Source organism: Colletotrichum phormii, assembly GCF_030913505.1.
Source record: "Colletotrichum phormii strain CBS 102054 chromosome Unknown BDP81scaffold_20, whole genome shotgun sequence".
Classification (NCBI taxonomy): Eukaryota; Fungi; Ascomycota; class Sordariomycetes; order Glomerellales; family Glomerellaceae; genus Colletotrichum; species Colletotrichum phormii.
In genome coordinates this window covers 562,231-588,589 of record NW_026851462.1, presented here as the reverse complement: position 1 = coordinate 588,589, position 26,359 = coordinate 562,231, and the positions used below count along the sequence as shown (strand labels likewise).

The 26,359-nt window shown below is 52.4% G+C and overlaps 7 protein-coding genes across 7 annotated transcripts; all 7 read right to left on the bottom strand.

Moving 5' to 3' along the window:
* Positions 1-4,589: 4,589 nt before the first annotated feature.
* On the bottom strand, positions 4,590-6,339 carry BDP81DRAFT_327986 (general substrate transporter; the record flags this gene model as incomplete). The annotated part of the gene is made up of 4 exons (XM_060585180.1): positions 4,590-5,008; positions 5,067-5,703; positions 5,763-6,026; positions 6,106-6,339. The coding sequence occupies 4 exons, from the start codon at positions 6,337-6,339 to the stop codon at positions 4,590-4,592; spliced, it is 1,554 nt and encodes a 517-aa protein (XP_060441462.1).
* Positions 6,340-7,996: 1,657 nt separating this feature from the next.
* On the bottom strand, positions 7,997-8,871 carry BDP81DRAFT_97112 (uncharacterized protein). The gene is made up of 2 exons (XM_060596539.1): positions 8,431-8,871; positions 7,997-8,377 (listed from the first exon to the last, which is right to left on the bottom strand). The coding sequence occupies exons 1-2, from the start codon at positions 8,667-8,669 to the stop codon at positions 8,053-8,055; spliced, it is 564 nt and encodes a 187-aa protein (XP_060441461.1). The 5' UTR covers positions 8,670-8,871; the 3' UTR covers positions 7,997-8,052.
* Positions 8,746-9,611, bottom strand: BDP81DRAFT_97092 (uncharacterized protein). Its single transcript, XM_060596538.1, has one exon. The coding sequence runs from the start codon at positions 9,557-9,559 to the stop codon at positions 9,074-9,076; it is 486 nt and encodes a 161-aa protein (XP_060441460.1). The 5' UTR covers positions 9,560-9,611; the 3' UTR covers positions 8,746-9,073.
* Positions 9,612-11,074: 1,463 nt separating this feature from the next.
* BDP81DRAFT_397746 (uncharacterized protein) lies at positions 11,075-13,454 on the bottom strand (the record flags this gene model as incomplete). The annotated part of the gene is made up of 2 exons (XM_060588365.1): positions 11,075-13,151; positions 13,285-13,454. 2 exons carry the CDS (start codon positions 13,452-13,454, stop codon positions 11,075-11,077), a joined length of 2,247 nt encoding a protein of 748 aa, XP_060441459.1.
* A 909-nt stretch (positions 13,455-14,363) lies between these two features.
* Positions 14,364-16,607, bottom strand: BDP81DRAFT_435856 (uncharacterized protein). The gene has a single exon (XM_060591081.1). It carries the CDS (start codon positions 16,458-16,460, stop codon positions 14,478-14,480), a length of 1,983 nt encoding a protein of 660 aa, XP_060441458.1. The 5' UTR covers positions 16,461-16,607; the 3' UTR covers positions 14,364-14,477.
* A 741-nt stretch (positions 16,608-17,348) lies between these two features.
* BDP81DRAFT_327951 (uncharacterized protein) lies at positions 17,349-19,201 on the bottom strand (the record flags this gene model as incomplete). The annotated part of the gene is made up of 3 exons (XM_060585175.1): positions 17,349-18,439; positions 18,492-19,006; positions 19,071-19,201. 3 exons carry the CDS (start codon positions 19,199-19,201, stop codon positions 17,349-17,351), a joined length of 1,737 nt encoding a protein of 578 aa, XP_060441457.1.
* Positions 19,202-19,955: 754 nt separating this feature from the next.
* BDP81DRAFT_499125 (uncharacterized protein) lies at positions 19,956-22,143 on the bottom strand. Its single transcript, XM_060595474.1, has 3 exons — positions 21,964-22,143; positions 21,893-21,901; positions 19,956-21,833 (listed from the first exon to the last, which is right to left on the bottom strand). Exons 1-3 carry the CDS (start codon positions 22,062-22,064, stop codon positions 20,306-20,308), a joined length of 1,638 nt encoding a protein of 545 aa, XP_060441456.1. The 5' UTR covers positions 22,065-22,143; the 3' UTR covers positions 19,956-20,305.
* Positions 22,144-26,359: the final 4,216 nt, after the last annotated feature.

Sequence of the window (26,359 nt, the reverse complement as noted above, 5' to 3'; positions counted from 1 at the left end):
GACCCCGCCACTCCGAGATGTAGACAACCAAGACACGCTTGTCTCACAACCAAAAGAGAAGCGCGACTTATTTACCCGCGTCCTCCTTAGAAACGCTGCAATCTCCGAGGACATACCAACAGAAAGCCCAGTCTTACAAAGGCAAGCTACGCTTCCTTTCCCGCAGGTTACGAAGGACGAGGTACGGTCTTCGGTTCTCACCGCGGGAAACACGACTCCTGGGACCGACGGAATCACTACGACTGCTTTGAAAATAGCATGGCCAGTTATCGAGGATATTGTCCTCTCACTTTATAGCGGGTGTATACGCGAGGGTTGGTATCCTACTTGTTTTAAAGAAGCAACTCTCGTGATCCTAGCAAAACCGGGAAAAAGAGACAAGACACTCCCGCGCTCCTATAGGCCAATTGCGCTCTTGGCCGTCCTCGGAAAAGGCTTGGAGAGACTCATCGCCAGACGACTTGCCTAGATCGCAGTTAAACATCGTGTTCTGCACGATCAACAGTTTGGAGCACTCCCTCTTGGCTCTTGTAGCGACCTCATCGCAGCGGCCATCCACGATATCGAGTGCGCCTGGTAAAGAGGCCTGATTACCTCTATGCTTACGCTCGATATAAAAGGGGCTTTCGATGCCGTGCTCCCAGGACGACTGGTCCGACGCCTCTGCGAACAAGGATGGCCGGAGAACCTCGTACGCTGGGTCTCAAGTTTTGTTACCGGAAGGAGAGCAAGAATAAGGCTTGATGGGGAGGTAGGAGACGTCTTCGGTCTCGAATGCGGACTACCACAAGGCTCACCCGTATCTCCCATTCTATTCATACTCTATATTAAACATCTTTTTAAACTAGGTATAGCTCGCCTAGGAAGGAAGCGATCTCGTCTCGGCTACGCCGATAACGTCGCTATCTTAATAAGCTCAACATCACTAGAGAACAACTATAACATCCTAACCAAGGAATAGAAAGAAACCTTAGGATAGGGCGCGACGGAAGGAATCATTTTTGACCTCGATAAGTCCGAACTAATCCACTTCACCAAGAGACGAAAAAACAGAAACCCATCAATCATAGTAAGTTTACCGGATGGGAGGTATTATACAGTCCAGGCTATCAAAGAAGGCTCTTCTCTATGCTGGCTCGGCGTTCACTTCGACCGTAAACTCACATTCAAGAGTTAATTACGTAAGAAACCTCTCTACAAAAGCATACTAAGTAATCAATGGACTACGGGGACTAGGGAACACTGTCTGGGGCGCGCCTGCGTACTTACTTTATCGAGCGATTACCTCTTATATATTACCTATTCAGTACTATGCATCTAAAGTATGGTGGCCCGGCAAGAGCCGGATAAAGAATAGACGTACTATCTTAAACGGGGTTGGTAGTCTGCTATACTAACTGGACGTAACGCAAACCAAAGCCATTAGAGCGATGGTCCCCGTATACAGAACTACGCCTGTACCGATCCTATAGCGCGAGGCGGCTCTACCCCCAGCAGAGGTGATACTGGACGCGAAGCTCCACACAGCGTCCACCAGAATCTATCGTCTGGACGAGCGACACCCTCTCCGAACGAGACTCAGGGATAAATCAGGACCAGACTCACGGCTATGACGAATAGCAAGCCTCGTAAGCAAAGATACCGAATACATCGATCCGTTAGAACTCCCCCCTTGGGAGCAACTAGCGGACTGGCAGACAGCCCTCGCCAGGGTCGGCTACGAACCTAATAAGTCCAAAGAAGAACAGGCCCTCTCCTTTACAGGCAGGATGGCAACTTTCTCCAAGCGGGACATTATTGTCTACACTAACGGGTCCCAGATGTCGGACGGCAGCAGCACCTCCGCCGGAGCAGGGTAGGTAGGGTACCAAGCTACACGGCAGATCTTCCGCGGATCCGTACCACTCGGCTCCCAAACTAAGGTGTATAACGCGGAGGCACATGCTGCATATCACGGCCTGATGGAAGCCACCCGGGCTCCTACGGCTCGTATGGCAGATAACGTCCACATCTGCCTCGACAACCTCGCAGTCGCGGCTAGACTATACTCCCAGAGCACAGGAAGCAGCCAGGCTAGATTTAGGGCCTTCAATAGGCTCTCTTCCTCCTGGACCCGGAGACAAAGAGAGAGCTGGACAACCCCCGGCAGGGTTTATGTTTGGTGGTGCCCTGGGCACACGGGAGTACCAGGAAATGAAGAAGCGGATGCTCTAGCCAAGGAAGCCTGCAAACTAATCCCAAAATCACAACCACAGCCCTCATTAGCGCACCTAGAAAGGCAAGCTAAAGTAGCTACCTTCCAAGCCTTTGCCAGAAAATGGCTGTCCCAATGCCCTCGGCAATATGCCGACCTCGAGATAATTCTTCACCCCAAGCCGCCCGAACTCCGCCTCCCTCGGCACTTACTAGGAAGGCTATACGCAGCAAGATCCCATCATGGAGACTTTGCAGCATACCACGAGAGATTCGCTTATCAAGATGCGTTGCTTAGCTGTAGCTGTGGGAAACCCAAGACACCAGTCTATTTCTATTTCTGCAAGCGTGGACGCAAGGCTATACCGCGCTACCTCCGCCAACGTATGGCTAAAGCAAGTATTGATTTCTTGTTAGGTTCTGCTAAGGGAGCCTCTCTTCTATGCGAATGGATAGAGGAGACCAATTTCTTTTCCGAAATTTGCCCGAGTCATTGAACAGGAACGTTAGGTGAAGACGGTAGCCTGTAATATAGTTTAGATTAGTATAGACCATGTCGGCATTGCGCCCGGCACGTCCTTTTGTTACCAGACGTTAAATACATCATCATCATCATCATCAACAATAACAGTATATATCGTGGTAGCAACATTCTCACCAGAGTAAGCACTAGGTTAGCGGCGGAGACCTAAGAGGTACTGCGTCTATTTACCCGACTAGTTAATGAAGTGGCTATAGATAGCGACGATAACGTATCGATTAGGTGAGGTCCACAAGTCAAACGATATATAGATCTTCGAGATTGCCCTCTGTATCTCGGTCTCGATCTGTTCCTTCTTGGATATGTAGAGTCGTCGAAGTTGTTCCCTCTGGCTAGATCTCGACCACCGGATCTGGGCGTTGACGTCGTGATTAAATAGGCTGAGCATGTGCTGCAAGTACTGGTTGCTGAACGTTGTGAGAGGGTTGCTGGTATCAACGAGGAATCCCACAGCTAGCTCTTCGATCTGGGTAGTTGTCCGCTTAGGTATGGCGATAGGAAGAGATTGGTGGCGCTTGGATGGAGGCCCAGGGTCGTCAGCCTCATCAGAAGACGTATAGCCAGCCTTCTTGCCACCTCGGAAGATGGAGTGCTCGTTCTCGAGATGCCTGGCAGCAGCAGATGTGGCGTTAGCGTTGAAGGGCTGGTCTAGAAACCCTGCCTCGTCGCAGCGTCGGCAAACCCAGTAGGCATTACCCCTCACGCCGTTGGCAAGGATCTCGTAGACGAAGATGCCCTCGTTTGTGATCCAAGAGGTACGGCCTCGGTTACCCTTCCTCGAGATGGCGTCAACGTTGACGAACCGCCGGCCCTTCCATATGGCGTAAGGTAAGGCGTCGAGAGTATTGCGCGTGGCTAGGTCGGCTGTCGACGCGTTTTACTGGCACTTCCTGGCAGGACCTAGCAGTCAGGTTAGTACTGCCAGGAAGTACCGGCCCCACTTGGCCACCTGTTAACGTGAGGGCATCACCAACTCGACGTCCGTAACATACGCGGATGGACTTTTTTTTATTTTTTGAAAGTTATTTCAAAAACTATGATTAGTCTAGGGGCCCGGATTTTCCTTTTTCCGGGCAACGTTAGCTTGATCAAGTCAGCCAAGCTTTCGGCGCTGTAGGCTTGTCTGATTGAATGGGGAAATGGCCTTGGATTGATTGGTTGATTGATTGATTGATTGATTGATTCGGCTTGGATGGGATGCTGCGCTGAGCATAGTACACACAAAGAAGGGCTATGACTTCATCTGCGCGACCAAAGTATATAAAGGAGATCACGACCGTTCCTCGCTATTATTTAAAGTAATTGAATTATTTATATATAGCGGACTGCTTGTCGAAGCTGTGTGTTTGTGCATTCCCAGGGGCAGAACACGAAGACAACAAATGCAAAGAAGGGGGTTATATTTCATGCACGAAAGGCTACCGTGAGTAATTCACAATCGATGCTTTGCCATTGTTTGACTTTCTCCTACTTGACGTTTTCAAAGGCAGCAACATATCTATTGAGCTTACAGTCCAGGAAGAGTGCGGATCATTGCCGTGTCTTTGAACTCTTTCCTATGACTTCCTTTCCTATCTTTTACATCTTCATCTTTTGCATCTTTTGAGTACAAGACGAACGTGGTTTTTCAAGTCATCTACCAAGGCCATGATACTCATCCCCAGTCTTTCTGACAATTCACGCGATAACAAGCCACAAAGTATTTCATCATGACAACTTCAATTCCGCAATCTGGGGTATAATGCGACGAGATCTGTGCCTCTCTACGGCCGATCCGCAGTTCTCTGATAATAATACATCAATCCGCATTACTCATTACTCCTCTATCCAACTCGATTACCGCAAGGTTTCATCTCTAAACAGCCTCCTTCCTCTCAGCCTGCTGAATCTCAGCACCCTCCTTGTTATCCAGCGCAGAGTGGCCGTGGTGCGCGTGTCCGTCCTCGGGGCCGACACCCAACATCTGCGCGCCCTTCTCGGTGTGGTTGGCGCCGCCGAACAGCTGGTCCATCTCCTCGAGCGGGATCTGCTTGGTCTCGGGGATGAGGAAGTAGACAAAGATGCCGAGGACGATGTTGGTGGCCATGAAGAAGAAGAGGCAGTTGAGCCCCTCGTTGGCGAGGAAGGTGGGGAAGAATTGCTGGAAGATTGTGTTTGCGACGTTTTGCATCTGGGAGCACATGCCGACGGCCTGGGCGCGGACGTTGACGGAGAAGATTTCGGCGGTCCACATCCAGGTTGTTGCGCCCCATGTTGGCTTGTAGAAGAAGATGACTTTGGGGGATGTTAGTTGAGAGGACATGAAACGGTGGTGGTTGGGAGGAGAACTTACATAGGAATAGCAAAAACACAATGGAGATACCGACGGGTTCGCTCTTTGTTCCGTCTGCTGCTGTGGGGGTCTTCATGCCGACGATGGGGACGATGAGCATGCACACGGCCATACCAGCCGCACCAACGAGGAACAACCACCGACGACCGAAGCGATCAGCCGTCCACATGGCGTTGAGCGTGAAGAAGATACCCATGGTGGCGTTGAGCGCGTTGATGAGATTAATCGTATCGGTAGACGGCCAAACCTTTTTGTAGATGGACGTCGAGTAGGAGTTGAGGGTTCCCTGGCCGGTAAGCTGCTGGCCGACGTTGAGAGCAAAGGCGAGGTAAAGACGCTTGCGGATGGAGGGGTCCTTGAAGAGGGCGGTGTAGGAGCTGCTGATGGCCTCCTTTTCGTACTCGATGGCCTCGCGGATCTGGAGGAGCTCCTGCTCGACTTCTTCCTCGGTGTCGCGGATGCGCATGAGGGCGGCGCGGGCGGCCTCGACGTTGCCGTTCTTCTTGATGTGCCAGCGCGGGGACTCGGGTTGGAAGGGGAGGGCGATGATGATGATGATGGGGACGAGCATCTGGAAGATGACGACCATCTTCCAGTCCCACTGGCCGAGCTGTGCGCGGCGCTTGGAGCAGGCGTACTGTGAGAGAGTTGTTAGGCTATGATGTTGGTGATAGGAGACGGGTTATAGGAACGTACGTTGATCCAGTAGGCGATGAAGGAGCCGACAGAGTAAAACATTTGCCAGCAGGCCATGATGTGGCCACGAATCTCAGAGGGGGCGACCTCGCCGATGTAGACGGGACCGGCGGTGAGAGCCATGCCCTGGCCGAGACCGATCACGACACGGCCGGCGATGAAGACGCCGAGCTTGTGGTGGGGGGTGAAGGTCTGCATGAGAGTCGCGATGATGGTGACGAAGCAGCCGATGGCCATGCCCCAGCGACGTCCAAGGTAATCAGCCTGTGTAGAGGGGTTTGTGTTAGCCCAAACTGGTGATATCTTGTTTATAGTATTGGTTCAGGAGATGGATGTTGCTTACAATGGGACCACCGAGGAAGAAACCGGCGACGATGGCGCCGATGGTGTAGGCGGTGTTGACGAGGCCGATGAGCTGGGTGTCCTTCTTGAGGTCGACGTCGACCCATTCGAGCCAGTTCGTTGAGCCCTGGAGGGAGTTGAAAACGGAGGCATCGTACCCGTAGAGGACCATGCACATGGCCGCCATCAGGGAGATGTACCAGTTGTACACTCTTTTGCCGGTGGGAAGACCCATCTTGGCGGAACTCTTTGTTGGTTGACTTGCTAGAGAAAGATAACGACACCTATATGGTAAGAGGAGGAGTTATCGTCCTGGAGAAGTGAGATTGGATTGAAGCAACTCCGGCAGAGAGGTAAAGAGCCAAGGAGGGAAGAGAAAGATAGAGAGAGTCGTTCGGTTCAGGAAGAAGAGGAGATGGGAGGTTGTCTTTAAAGCCTTTATATCAAAGGCACACCATGCCACACTATACCCGGTCTCTTTTCAAAAGTAGCCCAAGCCGTTCAGGTTCAGATAGGGATCCCCGCAAGAGTTTAGATTTCCCCCAATCCTTTCCCCCAAATCCCCTCCTCTCACACTCCCGGTCCCCCTCATTCCCCAGTCTGACTATCCGCAAAAAGATGCTGGCTCGAACGAAGGCGGCTGGCTGCCGCTAGAATTAGACGGCGAAAAAGAGGAGCAACCAACCGAGAGAGAGGAGGGATTGGGGCTGGCACCGGCATCTTTCCCCATAATTGTCGAGGCCCCAGGCCTAGCTAGTAGCGCTGGTTCCGGGGGAGTGGAGAATGAGATGGGGGGAGTTTGGATGGCATGGTTGGACGGGTTGGTTTCCTGCACACCGAATGTTGAGAGATACCTGGTTTAGAGCCGGGTTTCTGTCTTGTTGCATACGACTATCCGTACGTACATGTAGGTTTGGGTTCCCTTGCTTGAGGCTCTCATAACCGCCGGGGTGGAGGGCAACAGACATTGTCAAATGTGATATCTTCATACACTCTCTTCAGATGATATCCTAAACCTCTCACTCTTCATTCCCTCTCATCAGCTATGTCGTCCAAAGACAAGACAACCCAAGGAATGCGGCGACAGAACAAATCTCTTGGCGCCGCGCCGCGTGTAGCCCGCCGTGTCCGCCTTTCTTCCCCAGAGACCCTCAACCTTTTTGACAATCCTTGCTTCGAGTCTTGTCTCCGCGAAAGGGCGAAGGGGGAGAGACAAAGCTAGCCGGCTAGCTTGAGATGGAGAAGGGGGGCGTCTGAACCGGCGGAGAAATCTCCAACTTTCAAAATTCCACCAATGGTAGTTTCGCCTGGGGGAATCGGCTTCACGTACGGATACGCCCTCCCTCAGTCTGCCAATAAAACGAACCAGACACAATTTCAACCACCGCGTGGTGGCTGGTCTGGGCAAACGCTTATTTTCCCTTCTCCTCGACTCGAACGGGTCCACCATGTCCACACGTCCCCGTTTCCCCCGTGGGCCGTGGGGCTTGTTTGTGCAGTTTGCAGGGTGACAGAGCGGAGCTACCTTCGAGTTCGAGAAGGAGGACAGTGACTTATGCGACTGACTGACAGCCAAGGCCGTCTTATCGCACGTCCGTGACGCGTGCGCTTCTCGCTTCAGTGTCTGGATAGTGTGCTTCGTTGTCGATGATGGCCCTTGGCGCTGCACATGGTCGTCCACCTCCGTCGTCGGGATGCCGAGTCCCGTATCTGGACACGCCTATCCGTGGGGCCGGCTTATGTCTCTCTTTACAACAGTGTCTCGGTCGTTTTCAATAGTTGTTCTCAAAGTTGTGTAACTATCTCAAATTCTCAAATTGAAAAATGCCGTCCTTAACGAGATATCACCGATGGGATACCTCAGCCGGCGCATGCAAAGCTGAACTGAATCCGGTCGGCTCTTGAGTCTGGCGCGCGGACGACCGCGCCGCAAATTATCGCCCCCATGTCAAGTACATTCGAGCTTCCTTGTGAGATTCTGCCTATGAGAGGTTCGCATGTGAAGGGCAATGTGTTCTGTTACGCTAAAGTCTGTTGTCACCGCATCGCGGCCCTGGGTCGAGTTTATCTTGAGAGAGAGAGAGAGAGAGGGACCCATTCTTTCTGCAGCGTTCCCTTCATGCGCAGGAGGCAAAAAGAAAATAGGTCCAGGCTTGCAGCTTTCCGGCATGAGACGCCGGATTCGTTCCGCTAATCTCCAGAGTAAATGACATGAGGGCTGCTCCCGCGCCGTTTCACTGTCTTCTTGACTCGCATTGTGAGTGACCAGAACTCTATCCTTGCGATTAGTCAGTGTAATTCCACGGATAGGCATCGCAATACTTGCCTTGACGACAGGCAAAGTAGAGGCTCAGAAGGAGACAACACAAGCTTCAGCCAGCGCGAGCCAAGAAGAATAGAGGCACACACTCGCACAAAATACTGCCCTACTTCGGCGATTAACCAAGAGACCATCAGAGAGCCAAGCCTGGCCGTTCCGCGATTCACGCGTTGGCACTGCAAGCCACCCGGCGCCGCCAAGAACACCAAGTTGTGCCGAATATCTCGACTTTCTCCCTCGGCCATCTGCCTGTTGATGACTGCCTCCCATTAATACGGGCTTTATGTTTTACATATGCCAACGGCAAGCTGCCGCTAGCTGAATCCCAAGGGCCTGGGACCCAAGAAACATGGCGAGTAATGCAAGGCCAAGATCGCCTGCGAGCAGTGAGCACCCATGACCTCTGCCTCTCTCGATCGTTGGGAAAACCTCTATCCCATCGGCACAGATTCGACCCTCTGAAGAAAATCAACCCATCCCCATCTTGGCACTAGCACCAACTGCCATCGTGACTCCAGGTCCTCTCCGCTTCATCTCCCCCGGACCCCAGAAAACGCCGTGCCGCAATCCGGAGTCAAATGGACAAACAGGAGGAAAAAAAGTCGAACCACTGGAAAATCCGGAGTCCCCAAACCACACCATGGAATATTCAGCTAAGAAGTAAGCCATGATCTATCCAACCCGTCAAACGAGGCCTAAGGACGGGGGGCCCGCTCTCCCCGCGAACATGATTGATGGAAGAAATAAACATTCCCCAGACGGCCCCAGATAGGATGGGAAGGGGAAGGGGTGGGGGGGGCGACAACGCCGCCGCCGTCGCGCCGCCTCTTCCTCCACAAGGATTCCGAAATCCACGACTGCCCTTGAAAGGATCCTTGGATGTGCGCACGCCCACGCTAAACACCGAAGGCGTTGCCGCGGGCGGCCGTTCTCGCCAGGGCTCTGCGGGTACCACCTGAAGGACTGCTGGGGGGTTGTCTAGGCTGGACTGGACTGGACTGGGAGATGTGCAAATATTGTCGAGAAGGATGCTGAAGTGAAGCTCCTTTCGTCGACGAGTCCGAGTCTTATCTGTATTCTTACACATGCTCATAACTATACTAGTGAGCTGACGCATGCTGCGCGTCTGTGGCATGGTGCCGTTCGTACCATACGGATGCGGATATGGAGAATTTGATAGGATGCTGAGACGGGAAGTGCTGTCGAGGAGTAGCTGAAATGACTCTCGATCGTCGTGTTATGTGATTCCATTAGCTTACCGAGAGGACGGGACGGCGGTCTAAACTCAAGGCTACCCTACGTGCCTCCCGGAAACCTACCTCGTAGGCCGGACCCCAGCATCGTTCTCGGACTTCGGCACCGGTTGCACACCAACTTGGTCGCATGACGGGAGAGAGGGTGTGGTTGGTTTGGCCTGGGCTTCTTCTCCTTTCATTTGATCATTTGGGAAGAAGCTGAGCAGCCTCTGGTCTGCTATGGCCTGCAGATGTTCGCGTGACCAACCTTTCGAGAGCTGGACTCGCGTCGCGCTTCTTCACGTGGCTAGAGTTACTTCTAGGCCGCGGCTGGTACTGGCTTACTTGGAGCGCTCGATCTACCCTTTTTCGAAAAGTCAGACTAATCTTGACCAGCTCGGCGTTACTAGGACTCTACGAAAAGCCCCCTCGAAGCAAGCCCGACGATGAACAGACCCCCTTTATTCCAACGTGATCACAGGAAAGTTCACACTCCAACGATATTCCTCCTTCAAAAGCAACACGATTTGACGACTCACGACGGACCCAAGAACCTGCAAGACAGTGTACACAACGCGGCCAAGCCCAAAAGCCTGCCCATACATGGACCCTGAGCGAAGCATAATGGATACCATTGATACCGCTTTCGAGATACCTAGATCCAATGGCATACTGGATCCCGTCGTTATCTCATGCTCGCAACAAGCCATAGTTTGTGGCCGAGGAGCTTCTAGGCGAAACACGTACCTAAGCTAAAGAAGTCTACATAGCGAACTGTCGTCTCGATAGCCGCGCTCGAAGCTCAGCGTCTTCTCCATTCACCGAAGGGCTTTCTTCAGACATGTCTTGGTTTTTGAATCGTATCCACGAGTCGACATTCGCGTAGATGCCTAGAGCTGGTGCCACCCTATCACCGTGTCCTCCCGAGAATTTTAACCTCCATGTTTACCCCCTCGATCCCCGAGACTTTCGTATCCACAAGCAGGACCGATGGTATCGGCCCAGAAACTTGCCATGAAGAAAGAAGTCAAGGTACAAGTAACGATAGTGACGACATTAGTGCGAGGACGAGAAGATGGTATCCTCGTCTACCACAGAACCTCTGACGACTGTACTTGCCAGAGATTGCCTTTCCAAGTCATGGTGGGCATTGCTCGTAGTCTTGGTTCTCCCTACTTCGAATGGATAGATGGACAGCCTAGGAGAATTGTGTGAAAATGAAGCAGAATAGGATACGGAGAGCCATAAACGAACACGATTGGTCATTTGACATAAAGGAGCCATGGTAGCTGATGGAAAATTGATACTAATTGTCGCTGTGAACAACTCGCTGTGTGTATTGGATACGCTGAATCTATACTAGTTCGTTTTTACCAATACGATCCAAGTTATCATTCATGCAAGAAATCGGGATCTCAAGCGGCAGTATCAACCGTCCGACTGGACTCGTTGATCGCTAGGTTGGCCAAGCCATTGACACCAGCTTCTTCGTTGGCAACCTCCTTGCCCTTCTTTGAGGTGGTCTTCTTCTTGCGCTTCGCAGTCCCGAGGCTTACGGGCGGCGCCTCGAGAATCCACTTGGCGATGGCGGCTGCGCGCTCAGTGAGTATAGGGTACTCCCTTCCATCGTCAACGCTCCATCGGCGCAGCGCAGGGGAAGTTTCCGCAGTCTCAGACTTCCAGTTCGAGCTATTCTTCAAACTCATAAAGTACTCGTGATCCTCCTCAGAGCGTTTCTGACGAGCAGTGATGGCCGCACGAAGTGTAACCTCGTCGACAACTCTATCATCATCGAGCGCGTCCATGATAGCCTGCTGCCGAACTCTCTCCTTTCGCTGTTCCTCCGTCTCGCCAATGTCCGGCAACGTGCTGGCATCCCTTGTAATGGCAGCGGCTGCAAGGGCGGCGGCGTTATGAGACGAATGGGATGTGTCCTGCTGCGCGCCAAGCGATCCATCAAGAATCGGGAGCGGTGCTGGGGCACACAAATGTTCCCAGGAAGCACTCATTTGGATCCAGTTTTCCGCCCGGCGCAGCACCTCGATCCAGTCTGCCCTCGCTGGAGACCTACTCGCTTGGAACAGCGGGTAACCGTCCGCGAGCCGAGCGAGACGGGCAACCATGTGTGCGTGGCGTAGAAGCTCTTTTGTAGAAGTCTGTACCAAGCAGTGGCAGAGTAGTAAAGAATGAAGGGCCTCCGTGAGTAGGGGATGGTAGGTGATAGTCTCGTAGTTGTTCGGCTGTACAGGTCCTGACGAGCGGACCAAGTCCTGGGAAGGGTATGGTGGAATGTCTGCAGGTGGAACAGCGGCAAAGAGTTCAGACAAGGCGAACGCCTTATAGGGAGGTATGCTTCCCGAGTCCGGAACACGAGGATTACGATAGCCTTGCGCCGCAAGATTCACTTTTTCAGTAAAGTCTCGGGCGATTTTGAGCGGTTGGTGCGGCGTGTAGTGGAAGTTTGACAGATAGGCCATGTAGTCTCGGAGGGCCTTTTTGGCGTACGTCTTCACGACTTTCCGTTTCTCCAGCCGTATGTGCGCTGCCTCCTTGTCCGCCGTCATGAATTCCGGGCTCTGCCCATCAACCTTGTCTGAGGCGGTAGCTCCGTTCGCGCCATTAGCCCGACCAGTGTCTCCGTTCGCAGGAGTATCCGGAAGACCAGCGGCTACGTGTTGGCAAGCAATAGTCAAGTACGCTCCTGCTCTTTGAAATAACAACTGTGTTTCCAAGCTGCTAGGCTGCTGTTCCTCGGTAAGGATGACGTCTGGGATTCTTCTGGACGCCGTTGTTAACTCAACTTCCTGGGAAGCTGGTGCCGCATGTGATGGCTGATGATAGCGGTGCACTTGCAGCGCGAGACTCAAGTCCGAAGCGGCCCCTAGGTAGTCGTCCTTAAATATCCTGACAGTCGCTCTGGTCCGCAGCACCTCAGCTTCGGTCGGGTGCACCGATATGATGTTATCCAAGGGCGCTAGGCTGGTACACTCGGCCAGCTGTCGCGAGGGTATCTTCTCGTGGAAGAAGTGAACGTATCTCGCATCGGGATCGTCTCTGCTGCGCTGTAACACCAGGGAACCAATCTCCTCAAGAGTTGAAGCACCTTGCATAGTAGCGACACTGCAAGCAATTTCATCCAAACGATATGCGCGGGCTAGCTTCTGGCTCGCCTGCTCTCTCATCCGAAATTTCCGCTCTTTGCTCAGTTTTGTCCCGTGACCATTCCCGACGCCAAAGCCTAACGACGACATGTGTCCATTAAGCCCGCCATGTACGTTCGTCAATGTTGGTGTCGCGATGTCGCTAGCAGCGCGGACAGCCAGGTTAGTCGCCTCGTCTACTAATCGGCGAATCTTGAGGAGGTCGAAGAAGACGGCGGGGTCGATCGGACGGGGTGCCGGGGTGTTGTAGTTGATGTTCGCAATGGTTTCGAGGATCTCAATGGGCATCTGGAGCCACGGGCCGTGGAACGAAGAGATGAAGCGCCAATGCCTGTTGCGCAGTGTGTCAGCGAGCTGTACTCGGGGGTAGAGTATCGCTATTCATAGTTGCGCATTATTCGCTGGCCACCCATGTTCTCTGCAGCAAAGGGAGACCAAGGAGTATCGCGATAGGGAAGACGGACTTGTTGCGACATATTATGAGCGCAGGAGCAGTATCAGCCGCTGCGTTCGCCGATCGCCTGGAGACTGAGTTCTTGGATGAGCCATTGGAAGAGGACTGCGATGCGCTCTCACTAGACACGCCGTCGCCGACATCTTCAACCGTAGTTTGTTTGCTCTTCTTCTTTGCCATTGTCGCCCGCGCACAACAAAACCCCCTTGCTGCGAAAGAGAAAGAACTTTTGCGACGCTGTCAAGTCGCAAAGCACAAAGAATGGTCGACCAGTTTCCCTTGGGTCACAAGGTAGACTGGACTCGAGCGATGATGAAGGTGTGGAATTATCGCCCAATTGATATTGAGCTCATGGTAGCAAATTTGTTTATTTCGATGCAGGTATTCTCGTGTGTCGCGTGTGGTGTTGTCGTCGACAAAGTTTGTATGGCTACCGTTCCTGCGCGAGGTGCGCGACTGCTCGGCCGCCGCTTTCCATCCATCATTTGTCCCTGAACAAGTTCGTTGCTTCCTTCCCTTGACACATCGAGGGGCACCCGGGGAGAGCTCGACTCACGTGATGAGTCATGTGACTGTATCGTAGATAAGATAAGATAAACCCTGTCTCGATAAGCTAGGTACGTTCTTCTCGCCCATCACCACCTCAACTTGCGCGCATATTAACACACCAGAAACTTCACGGCGAGCGCTTCAATGTTACAGAGAAAACCTGCAGCGTTTCTCAGACATCCATATCAACATATGAGCTAGTAAACTCGAATTGCCCCGGCTGCCTCCTTATCTCCAAACGCTACCCGTAGCATGCACCCATCCAGCTCAAGGCATCTTCAGTCTGAAGGTGTTTCATCTCAATGCAGGATTCTGGCATGGCAGCTGTCGAAGCTGATGAGGGGCAAAGCTTTGGTGTTCGGACTCAAAGCCCACCCGAGCTCCGATGACATATTTACAATGAAATTCAGCTGCACTGTACTGTCCGCCAGACGCAGGAGACCGAATGCGTTGGCCGTGCTTGGGGGAACGGGCTCACCACACATACGCCTCGCATCTGCGTTGCCAAAGTTTGGAGGATCTTGCTGTCACTGTCACACTTGCAGATGGGGTAAGTTGTTTCTTATTGAACTATGAAACTAATGAGGAACTTTTGCTATCGCCTAGTGCATTAAGCCACCTAAAATCCTCGGATCCTCAGACCCAGCTGCTGGTCTAAGTCCCATTCGCAGGCTGGAGCCACTCCTTGCCGTCGATCGTGGTCGTCAAGGTACCGTTGGCTTGGAATATGTTTGTCAGGATATCAATGCTCAACCGGAAGCCATCAGGGCTGCTCTTCTTGGTACCATTGTTCGGCCCCGTCTGAACAAGGTCCGAGTACCAGTCAATCTCCTCTAATGTCGGACTCGGATTAACTGAAGTGACCTTCTCGGATCCTACCAGCACGTTCACGCCGTCATCAGAGAAATTGTGGTACTCGACGGCCACTTTTCCCGGCAGGCCACCTCCACTGTTCGGAGTGATGATTACACTTGCCCAGCCACTGACCTTGCCCTTGAGGGTGAAGTTTCCGTTCGTCGGGAATGGTCTCTCCGGGACGTGAGACCCAGGCACGTATGGCGTCGCCCAGGGAATGGTATCACTCAGAGGCTCGACAGGCGGCGGTGCGAGAGGCTGCCGGCTCGTCAGATGTGCCAGCATCATGCGCTCGGTGCGACCTCCGGGTGCCGTAGACGGATAGCAAGGCAAAGGATTCTCCTCTCCACATTCCGGGGACACAGTGAGCGCTTGATAGTACACAATATGGGTACCATCGTTGGACCACTTCGGGTCGGCGCGGCCGTTCCACTCGGGATCATTGATGGCGCCGCTCCCGGGGACACCGCTTCCCTCAGCATTGAGTTGCTGTCCAAAGTACGATCCTCGGTCACCATGATCATCAATGAGCCATGGCTGGAAGAAACGACGGCCCTGGTTGTTCCTCGTCGATGAAGCAGCGCTCGTGGCGACCAAGTCCGTCAGTGGAGGGATACCGCGCAGCCCTGCCATGAACATTTGGCGTCCGCTGCCACGGGTGTCCATGGCTACAGTCCATTGGTCATCTGGGGATATATCCACCGGATCAGTATACTCCGGGTGGGCGGTCAAGCGCCGGACCTTTCCAGTGGCGAGATCCGCAGCAAAGACGTCAATGTTGGACGACTCGGCCGGGTAGCCAATGTAGGTGACTTCTTTACCGGTCCCGCTGAACCCGCGAAGCTCCCCAACAGTGATGGCATCATAGTTGATGCGGAGCAGAGTGCTGTCCGCCGAGTCAACCTCAATAGGCTGCGTATCGTTCAGACAGAACAACAGGTTGACATTGGCCAAGTCATAACGAGGAACAAGTGGCTCGCCAGTCGTCGGTGCTTTGTTGAGGACTAGCTTTCCGGTATACGCGAATTGGCTGACTTTGCCGGACGTAACGGTGAAGGAGTTGTAGCCCAGGTGCTCATTGTCGGGATGGATACGTAATTCGCGAATGGTACCCCCGATGCCTGACCCGTTCACGGCTGTGTTCCATCGGATTGGGTAGATGTGGACTTGGTCAGGGGTGCAAGCTTCGCTGACAAGTTCTGCTGAGCACTCGATGATTTGCGGCCCAGCAAGCAAGCGTTTGCCGTCGTTGAAGATTTGAGGATAGTCGTGGTTCGCGACACGTCCAGCCTGATTCTCCGCAGGCACGCCGCAAGTGATACACTTCCACGCATCCCCATTCGGGAACGTGCTATTGTCGATCTTGACAACGATCAGCTGCTGCCCACTGTATATGCTCGCCAGGTTCGGTGACGCAGGGGCGCCGGTGAAGTTCACCGTCGCGACAACGTGGAGATCGTCCGGCAGGAAATCCCCGTTCTGGAGAGCGGGAGATGTCCCGATACACCCGGTGCCGTGGGGGTTGATCTCCAGAGTACATCCTCCGACACCCTCGTCCGTGGTGACAGGGGGAAGCGGGAGCTCGGTGATGGTGATTGGTTCCGGCGCGGGGGGAGGCGGGACGTTAACTTGCCGGTCTACGATCTTGGAGTTTTCGGGATCGAAGGCGTTGCCGTGGGTATATCTGCCGAAACGGGCCTGGTCTTCGCGTTCGTCTGCTGGCGCAGCATGCGCAATGCACGCGGCGTAAAGAATGCTGGTAGAAGTAGACGTGAGGCGCATGTTGGGTTACTACTTGCCGCTACCTGTGAGAGATGGCTGGCACCAAGAGCTGATCTAGCCGAGGAATGTAAGACGAAACCGGTCTTTTATAAGCATCTACAAACCCCGGATTTCTCATCTTGCCGAGAGATCATCCTGTAACCTGATGCCTTCTAATGTCCCGGCGAAAAGATCAATCCCGCGGGAACCACGGGAAGATCTCGCCTAGCAGGACCGCAGATGCACATAGGCCAGGAACCCAAGGTTGATGAGGACGTAATAGCAAGGCAAACTGCGTCTCCCGTGATGTTTGGCGCCGATCTCAATGCTTGAATAATCGTATGGCTTCCGAAAAGTCGATTTGGGGCGGGTCTTTGGTATACGCGGAACGAAAGTCTTGAATACGGCACATACGGAGTCCATACGCGTATCTATTCTCGGCTGCGTTGTCTGTTAGTAAGTGGTGATGGGTTGCCCCAACATTGGTGATCACTGATCGGAACCTTTGAGTAACAATATGCCAAGTCGTACTCAAGTGTTCAATACGACTACAACTGAGTACAACGCTACCACCAAATGGTATTCATAACAGTTCCTTGCCGCAGGGCATGGCTTAATACTTGTAGCGCCGAAGCATAGCATGCCTATTGGAACCATCCAAACCCATCATAGCGGCTACTTCATTTTGAGGCCAACGTGTGACAGGTAGTTAGTTCACAGGAAGACTTCGGCTGGTTCGGGATACGTGGTCCTACGTTTTGGTTGACTGGCCCAGAAACTTGTCTAATGGAAGGCCCAATCGCTTTACCAACATCGTCACAATATGAGTGAAAACAGGAGCATGTGTTTTCACAAGACTTTGTTCAAGGGTAATATAATATATGTACGTGAGATGCTCTATTACTTGGTTCACGATAATTCAGCAATAAAGACCGATGTCTGCAGGCCAAGCAGCCCTTCCGTGGCAACCAAGCCCCCATCGCCCATCTCCCAAGCAACATCGCCCCAAAGCATCTCGACAACTTCGCCAACTTCCACACCCTCCGGCAACACAACTCTGATCTCGCCTTGAATCTCGTCATAACTCAGATTCACCACACTAACAAGCACCTGCTTCTTCGCCTCATCAACCCACACCGTCGCATCAACCCGCTTCGCACCCTCGATAGCAAGATCCTGCGTCCTCTCCGTGCCAAGCAAGAACCCCACAGCGGCCTCATTCGTAAAGACACCAGCCAACTTGCTCGTCAGACCCTCCAGCTCCGGCGTGGCGGGGTAGTTCCACATCACGATGCCCTTTGCGCCGTGGTTGACCGACAACACCGTCATGACAACCTCCTCTTCGGCGGTCGGGTACCTCGCCCAAAAGGTCTCGTTGCCAAAGGCCTGCGGCGCAAACCACTGCGTCTTCTGCCATCCCAAGATCTCGTCGCGGCGGTAAAACTCGTCCAGCCGCACAGAAATGTCCTCAAAGTTGCCCTCGCAGTCGTCGCAGCCGCAGCACCCGTACGTCGCGTTACACTCCGTGCCATACACCGTCGAAAATGTCGCATTGATGGCAACGGGATAAACGTCGCTCATTATAATGTCCGCGCCAGCACCGTACTCGGCGTAATGGAAGTCCCAGCAGTTGAGGGCGAGGGAGACCGGGTGGTACGGGTCAATCGCCTTGATCTGCTCGTACGCCATGCCGGTAGAGTTGGCCGGGTTCGCTTTACCGTCGGCCTCGTCGCTCTGGTACCACAGTAGGATTGACGGGTGGGTGCGCAGACGGGTGACTTGGTCGACCATATTTGTGAGGTTCGGCCAGGTCCAGAGGACGTCGTAGCGCAGGTAGAGGCCCAGCTCGTCGGCGCGCTGGAGGTATGGCTCAAATTCGTCCCAGGGGAAGGGAATCTCGCCGAGACTGCCTGTGGGCACGATGTGGATCACGTTGTAGCCCATGGCGGCGAACTCGTTGAGGGTGTCGACGCTGTCGTTCCAGTACAAGGTCCATTGTGCTGGTTCAGATCAGTCAGAGGAACAAACTTAGCTGTGGAGGGAAGTGCTTACTATAGTAGGTGTAGGGGAAGATGAGGTCCCAAGCGGCATCCTTGCCTCGTTGCGCGAGAAGTCCACCGTAGAGATTGTCGATGCGCGACACACTTCCGTAGTCCTCTGGGTACGGAAGATACGGGAACTCGGTCCAGTCTTCATACACATGCGAAGAGTCCAACTTTGTGCGAATCGTGATGTTGTATGCCACCATGTGTGGAGTGAGCGAGTCTAGCGGAAGAGAAACCTCGTTATCGCGAGATCCGAGAACGACTTCTTCGGTCGCGAGGACATCTTCGCCGAAGAGGATCTCAACTGTCAGCGACTTGGATGTCGAGTTGGTGTAGTTCGATCCATAGCCGACAGGCAACGGAGAGCCGACTTGGTTCGATACGGCGGCGTCGATGAGCAGGTTGGCTATCGCGTCGGTCTCAAGGTAAATGCTCAGTCGCGGTCGCACCTTAAGTCGCAGAAGGGGGACGCTGGAGATGGCTGGCTCGGGGAACCATCCACCGGGGTCAAAAGACGAGTTTCTGGATTTAAGACCGTGAGCTCTTGACCGGCTGAAGTTGATGCGATCGAGTAGAAGTGACTTACGTTGCGCGATACGCCTTTCCGCACCAAATATCAACTCCTTCCGGGTTGTTGAAACGGACGGCCTGGCCGTTGACCCGCGGGAGCGCTGCGACCAAAGCGGCGATAGCCGGAACGAGCTTGCCGAACATCATCTTGCCGTGAACTCTCTCACAGAGGTGTTGCGAATAGCATCATGCTGGTCGAACTCACGTTCAGAAGCCATTGGACTTATGTGAGCGGGGAAGCCAGCCATTGACCCTAGTCTACACAATTGGATTGTTGCTTTGGAGATGCAATCAGGTGGATCACCACCCGACGGGCTATCAATGGCCTGACGTGCCATCGCCGCTGAGTGATTAGCGTCGTCATGACCCTGATCAGGAAGCTATCATGGACGGTAATGAGGGGAACGCGCAGAGTGAGGGGTTCTCCGACTTGGGTATTTGTGAACAGCGACGTTACATCTCTCCAAATCTCCAACCTTACGCATGTTTAGCCGGCTCGTGGGCGGGGAAAGACTTCGGCACTAAGGAATGAAGAGTGCCGAATCCACGGAAGAGCCGGAGTGGTCACCGGCGAACCGGCCGGGCTTCCGTGCTGTGTTGATTGAATGGCATCCCGCGTGGGCAACGAGAGCACGATGCCTTCTGCGACTTGGTACGTTGTGTGTTTACTCTAGCAAGTTTGACTATCTTTGGCAATTGTCTTCCACATGGCTACCCTGGCAAGCCTGGTTTTTTCCTCAGCCTTGATCAGTCAATTGTGACGCTGAAATGCAGGTTGAAGCTGTCCCAACGTTTGTTAATCAGGGGCGATCGCTGAGGTGGTATCCTGGTGACGGTGGTCATTGTGGGGATGCAGAGATAAGCAAGGGTTGCGATAGATGCTCATATCATGATCGTCCGTCACCTCAACGCACTCCGATCTTCGGGGCTCTTTAACATGGTTTGCGCTAACCCCTTAGCAGCTCTTCTGTTCGCAACGTTCAGATGCTCCATCGCTGGTGTTTGTAACCATAGATACGGTAACATGAACTGCAATCCTTTGCTTCGTACGGCACCAACATAGCCGAATCAAAGAAAGGGAGTAAAGATCCAGCGTTGCACCATCTTCCAGGGAAGCTTCCAGGGAAGAATCCGTGGCCATGGAACCGGGACACACTTTTGGTCAAGGCTCCGTTCCACCTAACATGGGTACACTCCTTCAATGGTATTTTTGATATCGGAAACGCTCTTCCAGTGGTAACATGTCCATGCTCACACGAACCCTTGATTCATCAGGGTTGCCAGGGGCATCTGCTCGTCTCTACAACAAAGATGTCGAGACAGTACCTTCTCTGCCAGAACTGGGAGCGAAGCTGTGTCATATTCCTTGTCCCAAAGATCACTCTCTCTGACTGCATTGATCGACTCCAAAATGCTGGCAATCTCGCGGCTATCCCACATGCCTTCTCTCCGCTTCATAGAGTAGAGCAATGAGATAGCCCTCGATTGTAATTCGGGCTCCCCCGAAAAGATAGCAACCACAACTAGCGGAGGAATCGTATCTGCAGCAACAGCAAAGTGTGGCAGCTGTTGTGTATTTCCTTCTCCGGACGGGCAGAAGGCCTCAGCTCTGTCGAGCATATTCCTCCAGACCGCTGGAGCTATTGTTCCAATAGCGCAAGTTTCGCAGTGCTTAATGATCATCTCCCAATCATTTTGGATAAATGTCAATATTTGCGCCTCTTTCAAAGCCTCTGCAGAAGACGATGGACCAGACTGCCATATCTTGATGCTCAAATCAACTCTGGCGCTCCACTTGTCCAAACGATTCCGTGCTTTTGTCCAGGCCGCGAACGACTCATCTTCGAACGGAGACATGTCGCCGGGCAGATCCAGAACAGACGTCCAAGAAAGCGGCGAACTCTGGCGAAGGTTGAAGCCCATGATAGAGCCCAATGACTTTTCAACACGATGAAGCTCAAGTCGTGCTTCATCCAAGGTTTTGAAAGGATCATGTTCAGATGCCTCTGGTGTATCTGGAGGTCGTAAGAAGAAGTCCAGATTAGGGGTGATCTCTCTCTCGAGCAGATAGGCCGTATCAATCCCAATGCAAGAGAACATGATGGCAATATCGGAGAGTTGATCAAAGTACTTGCTGGCTGTCTCGGCGAGACATAACTGTGAAGGGGATAAGCCTTCAACTCCGTTCATCTCAAGACTCTCTGCTGCCTCTCGAAGAGAGCCAAGGATCTTACAGCCACCCCGCAAGTGCTGTATTGCTTTGTCATACCGCCCCTCTATTACTTCGAAACAAACGAAGATGAGGCAAGAGACGAGGGAAGTCCTAATGGACGTAGTAGAAAGATCCTCTCTGTCCGCTATCGTTGACTTTAGAGCTTTGCTATAGTACCACAAGGCCAGACTGGCAAAATCTTGATGTTCCGTCACTTTGCTCGCATGCGAGTAGCCATCAAGGAAAGCTCTGTGCGACAACCCAAGGGTCACAAAAGCATGTTTGACGGAATCTGAATAGTAGCCCAGAGGTATGATGTAGTTATTCCAAAGCTTGGTCATCAGTGCCAGGTTTTGGAATCCAGGAATGGTAACCCGGCGAACATGATGGAACATGCATTTCTCGATGGGAGTTCCGTCAATGTCCCAATCTAGCGACGGTGGCATTTTCCCGGGGCGTTGCGTAGGCTGGTCTAGGTGTCGTTGACGTGCCACATCGTGACTGCCAGCCATCGGATGTGTTTGGCGTGTTCGGCGGGCCCGACGCGCTGCTTGATGGGCATCCTGTCTACGATTGTGAGCGAAACTCAAAGACCTAAGCAGTCACGCAGTGACGGCAACGCTTACGTCATGTTGCTATGGAAAGTTAGGCCCGAATGTTCAAAGAAGGACTCCGTTGCTCATGTGGCACCACATACCCCGTGCTGTGTCCGGCCAGCGGCTCAAGTGCCGTTGACGCTGCCGGCGCAAGACTGTTCGAATGACTGGTGAAACAGTGGGACCTGCTAGTGTCTGCCATTTTCGAGTTCTCGTAAACTGGGACGAAAAGCTTTTGCCCAACGTGCTCCAGAGAGGCTTTTGGAAACTTAGTCTGGTTCGACTGACAGGTGTCAAGAACTCAAGGCCGGCCTTTTAGGGAGACGACGCACCAGCTGAGAGTTGAACGCGTGTTTCAGGGAAGTCGTCAAATTTCCTCTTTGGTGTAACTCTCGGCACCCCTGCACAGCCACTTGTCGCCCCACTGGGCTAAGCCTCAAGTGGAAATGAGGTATTACAGTCTGAATCATTAGTTGAAGCCGTTACAATGCTCACTTGACATCAAGAATGTCAGCTTAGTGAGAGGGCGAATGGTTTTCAATGCGTGTTCTGTGGCCCATTTGGGTTAGCTTTGGGTCAATATTGAGAGTATTTTGCGCCTTACCATCAGAGACTGGACTCTAATGACACCTGGAAGAAGTTCCGATATAATAGCGCTTTTTTACCTAGCAACTAATGGAAGAAAAGCCGACGATTGGAGGTAACGTCTTTGTTGATAAAGGAAATATCCACGTAATCACTTTTAGAGTTGTCTAAAAGCGTGCTTGTTTACGAGGAAGAGTTGTTGTGACTTGAAAGACTTAGACGAGTAGAGACGCCAAAGTGGTAGTATCAGCCGGCATTGATAGCAACACACAAGTAATACCCAATAGCCATTAGTCAAGGCTCGTCAAAGTAAAGGTTGGTAGAAAGAATGCAATTTATCAAACTAGGTGTCCTAGTCTGTTGATGAGCAACAATGTAGGGTTTCAGAAGGTTTCGGTGGTCAAGCATTGCGATCCATCCCAATATCTCCAATAATCTCTGTGGAGATTTAATTGTTGGATTCACAGGTGGAAAAGGAAAATACTCGAGTATCGTGGGTAGCAACGATCACCGACTGTAGTGGTGATATTGCTTGTTCTTGTTGTTCTTGAGTGGAAGTCTAACCAGGTGCCAGCGGCGGCAGGAAGTCTGGGGTATACCACCCTCGTGTGGCTGAGCCACACGGACCACCGTGGCTGGAACGGACCGCGGCAGCAACCTCCTGCTGCCTAATGTAGGCCTATTCCAACATTAATATTAGAGGTATGAGATCGTAATTTGGGAAAGTTGAGAAAGGTCTGTGAGAGTTGTTGTATCAAGGTTCATGAATCAATCAGTCACTCCAATCAACCTTCTACCATCTTGAGTGTTCTCAGTGACTTCCTGGTGTTAACTTGAGTAGGAAAGGTGATCCACGAATTGAGGAAAGTTTCTGCTGCCAAGGCCGCTACTTATCTGACAACAGCGGCGCAGAAGTTTAAGGTTGCCAGTGACATCAGGCTAGATCTTTTACACAACTGACTTTACAATCTAGAAATACTACAAGTTTTAGAGATATGTCTTGGATCTTACACAGAATCTTTGTTCGATTACCTCCATCATTGTGTTCCAGGCGTTATTATTGCTTTAGATGAGAAGCACCATTGATTCTGTCCCTTTTTGGAAGGCGTTCCAATAAGAAAGGAGAGACAGGTACGGGGCAGGATTTTGAACACTCAACTCTTCATGCATGATATGACTGAGCCGTCCATCAGACATCGGGAACTTCGATTTGTGCTGTGACTATCCGCGGTATTCCAACACCTTTTCTAGGATTTTGTAATACGGAAAGCAAGTCCATAAGGTCGTCGCAGATGATGACATCAAGTACCTGACTGAAGCAAAGATTTGACTATAAAGATATTGATTCAGGCATTAACATGTCACTAGGAAGATGAGATATCACAGCAACAACGAACGCTCTCTGGAGTGTTAGGATTGGGAATTATCGCAATTGACCCCAAGAGGCGTTGTAGCAGACAGGTTTTGAAAAGCGACGCTTCATATCCGATACCTGAACTCATGGTGATGTGTTCTTCGACGGCAGGTGTGAATGCGGCTCACTGGTATCCCGAGATTTGAAGTCCTTGACTGAAATTGCAGATCCTTCCAAGCAAGTACGACTTGCAGCAGGTCTCACAGAAGTTACATTATGATGTTCCAGCAAGCTCAGATCAATGCTGATCCGGGGGGTTAGACTATCCATGTCTTACTGGATACTCAATAAGACCGCCCGCCATAAACACGTAACCCGACTCGGAGGCCCCATCGCTTAACCTCATAGGCACCCTGAGATCTTCGAGATATGCTCCATGGGCCATGGGTGATCATCGGAACGGAAGAGGACGTGATCGCCGTTAGAGGTTTCTACTTTATCCGGGAGCCGAAGGATCCACAAGTTTACGGATACAACATCACAGTCGACGAGATGACATTGCGGCTTGGTGACTCCAGGTGACTCTAACGTCTCGTCTGACGAAGGACATCCCGTAAAGATGTTAGCTCCACGCACATAGAGACATGCCAAGATAAACTGGGCATTCACCCAATGGAGCCCCCAAGAAGACTCTCGTCGGTCCGGCTCGCGAACTGACGAATTTCATCGTTAACTATCAGAACAGCATCATGCGTTCGCTTGCTCCCTGTCTCAGGCGCCGATGTGGCCAATCGCCTTACACCCTTACGCAGTCGAAAACGAGACAGGGACAGGGTTGACCGTTTCGACTCGACAGGGGATGCTGAATGCCGCCGATCGGCAGCGGAGGAATGACTAAGATCGGGGTTGGAAGGGAAAGATCCGACTCAACCGACCTAGCCCCTCGGGGATTGATGTTTGATAGAGTCTGGTGTTTGCTGCCCGCCGTGATCATGGTATCGTAGCACCAGGTTGTTACATCGCGGATAGAGGGGCTCGAACGACAGTCAGGAGATGGAAGCACAAAGGTCGGACCAGGTACGCGAGTGAAAGCGATACCGGGACAGTCTGACAATTTACTTTCTCAAATGGATTCTATCTGGTCTCAACCTTGGTCCCTTCATATTAAGACCATCTTCCTCACGTGGTAGAATACGAAAAGCTTGATAATGACAGTTCTTAAGCGCACTAGGCCTCTTTAGAACATAAAAGAGTAGAAGCCACAGGAGTGTCTTTAAGAGGCATCCAGGCTGAGCGCAGCACCGCAGCATCTACCCTCATCTCTCCGCGATTTCGCGCTGTGGAATACGGGAAGCACAGACAATAGACTTCAGCCCTTTGAGGCTCACTCGACCCTCGCGTATGAATGATGCTGTATTGAACATGGTTCCCGTACCCTCGTCCCGAAACTGTGGAAGGCGACCCCGGTCTAGACGAGGGAGCCAATCGCAACTTCCGGAGCACGACGTGGGGGATGATCTGCAAATGGGGACTGGCGGATTCGGCCGAGCGATCCAAGCGGCTCAACTGCGCGACATCCTACATGCAGGACCCCTGGATCCCAAGGGGCACAATCTAACGTTTCGTTTCACGATATTCTAAACATTCCAAGGATGGGGCCAGCTTTAGGATCAGTTTCGAGCACAGAGTCTGTAAGATTGTCCAATTATTTACAAGGGTGTGATTCTTTCCATACTATAACTGACAGGGGTTTGTATAACAACGTGATTAAGAAGAAAGATTCCATGCTCTAGTGCTTTGTAAGAAGAACGGGATGATATGTTACAGAGAACAGATTTTTTGACCAACGTTTTAAGCAGGCCTTCAAACTAATGCCAAAAAGCACCAAGCACCGAGGGACCCTTTTCCCTGCTTTCCCACCCACACCACAAAATGCAGACCCCCCGTGATAAACACATGACTAACACAGCAGAGAAGAAGAAGCAGACAGGAGAGACACACACAACCACTTACACCCAGCCCTGTAGGGCCCACCACACGTGTCGCCTCAAGCTTTCCGCCACAACATCAGACTTCGGTCGCAGAGGGCGGGATTCGTACTAGTGCCCCCCTCGGTCAAGTCCGCCAGCGAGAAGTGGGCGCTTATCGTATCGGGTCTCGAACTTTGCGCGCGGCCACCTTTGGGGAATTGGGGGAGGGTAGGTGACCCCTCGGTGACCCCTCGTGGCAAAGATGATGGCGTCTAGTTGCCAGCGGGGCTTGGCGAGCCCAGCGTCGCGGGCTTGAGGGACGAACCGCCTTGGCTTTGCGCCTGCTGTGATTGTTGCTGAGGCTTCCCTTGGCCTTGGTTGTTGTTGCCGTTGTTCGCGTTGGTGTTGCCAGAGCCAAGAGTAGCAGGCTGAAGACCAGTGCTGGCGTTATTCTGGTTGTTATTGGGACCTCCATTATTGCCTTGGTTGTTGCCCTGGTTGTTGCCCTGCTGGTTGGTGTTCGCGTTGGTGTTGCCAGAGCCAAGAGTAGCAAGCTGAAGACCAGTGCTGGCGTTATTCTGGTTGTTA